The sequence below is a fragment of the Cricetulus griseus genome, assembly GCF_003668045.3.
Source record: "Cricetulus griseus strain 17A/GY chromosome 1 unlocalized genomic scaffold, alternate assembly CriGri-PICRH-1.0 chr1_0, whole genome shotgun sequence".
Lineage (NCBI taxonomy): Eukaryota > Metazoa > Chordata > Mammalia > Rodentia > Cricetidae > Cricetulus > Cricetulus griseus.
Genome location: NW_023276806.1, coordinates 96,653,101 through 96,656,591, shown reverse-complemented (window position 1 = coordinate 96,656,591; position 3,491 = coordinate 96,653,101). Strand labels below are relative to the sequence as shown.

The window sequence follows — 3,491 nt, the reverse complement described above, 5'->3', positions numbered from 1 at the left end:
CACTAGCTTGCATTAACCTTCATACAGTAACAGAGACTGTCCTTTAACACACAGCTCTAGGTGGCTAGTTAGGACAAAAATGCATTTGATTTTCTGGTTTAAAAATATCATAAGCAGAAATAAAAGTTTGGGTTCATGCTGTTTCCTAGGAGAAACAATTTAATCAATTTTCAACCAAGTTCTTAAAATCATTCCAAAACCACTTGTATTTTATAATGTATTTACGTAGTAGAAGAAAAAGTTACTCTCCCTAAGAAATCTCACACCATTTCAAGTCCAAGAACAAAAAGACCTGAAATTAAGAGATTACTAATGTTCTTGAAACTAGTTATTTCCAATAAATTTCATCTCAAAGCAAAGTTAATCTTAAAGTCATAGTCACCACTTCCGTCAACTCTTGCTGAATCAAAACGGTCTCACCCCTAAATCAGACATGCTGTTTTCCTTGGTCAGCTCTGTGTCAGAGTTCTGGAACCAGCAGCAATATTTCTTCCTCACCCCTTTTGTAATGTGACTTAACTAAACTCATTCTGTTTTCACACCCACAACACAGCAAACAGTACCCAGCCTTGCCCCACAAGGTAGCAGCATGTAACTCTGCAAGGCTTCAGGCTTGGACTAAAAGCTTAACTCTATGGTGGCAATTCCTCACCCCCACATCCTATAATCAACTCACAAGAAGTCCTCAAGTCTCTGGCTGGAGAGTATAAGGTGGGTCTGAGCCTCGTTCCTCCCAGTGCAGCTTGTTTGTAGCCTCAGGGATCTGCATCGTCGTGGGTGTCTGGGTGTATCGACTGGTGTAAACCCGCAGCTTTTGCTGAAGGTTGCACTTTGGGCAAGTGGTCTCTTGCTGAGGAGGGCTGGAGGTCTTGGCGTCTTCTTGAATCTTCCAGGTCACAAGTTGCATACAGGCACTGGCATCTTCGATGGAGCTATGTCCACCCCTGTTGGTCTGGATCATCCTGTTAAGGTAATGGGAGATGAGGCCTCGCAAGGAACGCTTGTAGGGAAGACCTCGGTGGTGCGGAAAGAGCACAGATGTGTCTACCACAGTGCTGTGGATGAATTTCAAAGCCAGAAGGTCACTCTCCAGGCTGTGTCCAACGAGGATGGTTTCAGCGCTGAACAGACTCAGGAGCATGGCCTGGACATCACGCAGCCTAACGTTGGTGTTTGCCAGATCTGCTTCAGTCACTCCGGAAAAGACGGTGTTGTAATCCACAATCTCATTGTCCGGCTTGACGAAGGTGTCGTAAATCACACGTAAGTCTGTGTCCACCACTGTGACGCGGGTGAGCTCCAGGCCGTGTGTGGTGTAGGACATCTCACAGTCCAGGGCGTAGATTCCAGCGTGTGCCTCCCAGTCCTTCTTCGGAAAGGTCTTGGCAAAGCCCTGTAAATTGTCCTTCCTGCCGTCCTGCACGTGTTGCTTGGCCACCGTGCAGCCTGTAGCTCCGGTGGGCGCGTAGCAGCACGAGTACCGCACCTGAGAGCCTCCGGGCACCCGGATGGAGACGATGCGCCCCCAGTGGAACACGCAGGGATCCGAGCAGAGGCAGCAACCTGAGGACGACACAGTATATTCAGTGCCACAGCGGCAGCAGGTCCTGTGTGTTGGGCTCCGAGGCTGCTCTCGCGTGAAAAGCATTGCGGACCCAGGCTTCTCCGGATGAGCGAACGGGAAGCCATGCTCTTTGCGCTGCTCCTCTGTGAGCAGATAGCTCCGCAGGCGGCTGTACAGGGTGGCCTTGTTGAGACCGGGCACGGCGCTGGGAACCAGGCCCCTGAGTTTCTTCAGGGTGTGCAGGGCGACATTCAGATACTTGTTCTTGCTGGGACTTTGGTCATAGACCTCCTTCTCCTCTGACTGCGCCTTCTCAATGGCCTCCGGGCGCGAAGAGGAGAACTTGAGGCATTCCTCGGTGAACAGGCCCAAGTAGTGCTGACGCATGGCATCTGGAATCCGGTCCTTAAACTCCTTGTTGTGGGTGACTTTCTTCACTCCAAATAAAGAATAGCTGTACGCGACTTGCTGTGGGCCGACAATGTAGGTGATGTGTGGAGGCTGAGCTGTGGCTCTGTTGTTGCTAAAGGTCCTCTTCGCAGCTGTGGTGCTGTTGGCCAGGCTGGGACTGGCCATGTGGATTACTCTCCTCTCCTCTCTCCGTGAAGCCGAGGACGACCGTGACGACAACAACGTCGACGTCTCCGGGCACCACAGCTTCCTCCCGTCCTGCTGGGGTCGCCAGTGCAGTGATTCCCAAGGAGTCACGGAAGAGCAGCAGTACAATGTAGGGCCAGGCCTCGGAAAAGGCACAACTGACTGGGAGCGCTGGCCACGCTTTGAGGGGTACTGGCAGGAGGGCATCAGGAGGTCCTCGTTTGGAAAGACTACCCCTCTTCTGGCTTCAAGATCCCCTAGTGGAAACCAGCTTTCTTCTGTAGCTTTCAAGCGCATGCTTCTCTGGAGATGTAGTTCCGCTGCAAACCACTCGCGTACCTGAGCGGCTGTGAAGAAGCCAGCGTCCTGAAGCCCATATATATACAGGGCAGTGGGCGGAAATCTCTCATCCAATCACATTTGGCCTACTATCTTCTAGACGGTTTCCGGACTAATGGGCTCCTCCTACCAGGAAGGGTGTAGCTACTGGATCAATTGGATTTCCTGGTTCTACTTTGTCCTGTTTGCTTTTTATTTTACTAAACATCTTTATAATTTCTTTTTGAAAACTTTACATATTGCATTTTGATCCTAATCACCACCACCCAAATTCCATCCAGAGCCACCCCCTTACATGTTGTTTCCTCATTTTTTTTAAATCCATGGAGTCCAGTTTCTGCAGCCCATTCCCTCCCCTGTCTCTCCTTTAACCCCTCCTTCTCCCCGCCCCCCCCCCCCCGCTTGTTCCCTGTGGCTCTTCCATTTCTGGGACAGTCTTAATAATGCCTGTCTTGAATTTATGTGATCCTCCTGCCTCAGTTTTCTGACTGCTGCGATTAGGGCATTTTCTGCCATGAGCAACTGGCTTTGGAATTCCAGGCTTTGATCTTGGCCCTGAGAAATTCCACAGCCTTGGTGTTTTGGGTGGGGTTTTGTTTGGTTGGTTGATTTTTGTCTTGCTTTGCTTTCCTTTTGCTTTGCTTTTGCTTTGCTTTTGCTTTGCTTTGCTTTGCTTTGCTTTGCTTTGCTTTGCTTTGCTTTGGTTTTTCCAGACAGGGTTACTCTGTAGCCCCGCTGTTCTTTAACTGGTTCTGCAGACCAGGCTGGACTCAAACTTGCCAAGATCTGCCTGCCTCTGCCTCCACGAGCTGGGATTAGTGTGTGCTACCACTGCCTGGCAATTTAAATTACTCTTAAACCTTAAGACTGTCTACCTGGTCGATGGTGGAGCATGACTTTAATCCCAGCACTCGGGATTCCAGGACAGAGCGAGTTCCAGGACAGCCTCCAAAGCTACAGAGAAACCATGTCTCGAAAAACAAACAAAAAA

At 50.0% G+C, this 3,491-nt stretch overlaps 1 protein-coding gene across 1 annotated transcript; it reads right to left on the bottom strand.

The window, feature by feature from the left end:
- Positions 1-385: 385 nt before the first annotated feature.
- LOC100769230 (RNA exonuclease 1 homolog) lies at positions 386-2,458 on the bottom strand. The gene has a single exon (XM_027395016.2). It carries the CDS (start codon positions 2,456-2,458, stop codon positions 686-688), a length of 1,773 nt encoding a protein of 590 aa, XP_027250817.1. The 3' UTR covers positions 386-685.
- Between the last annotated feature and the right edge of the window lie 1,033 nt (positions 2,459-3,491).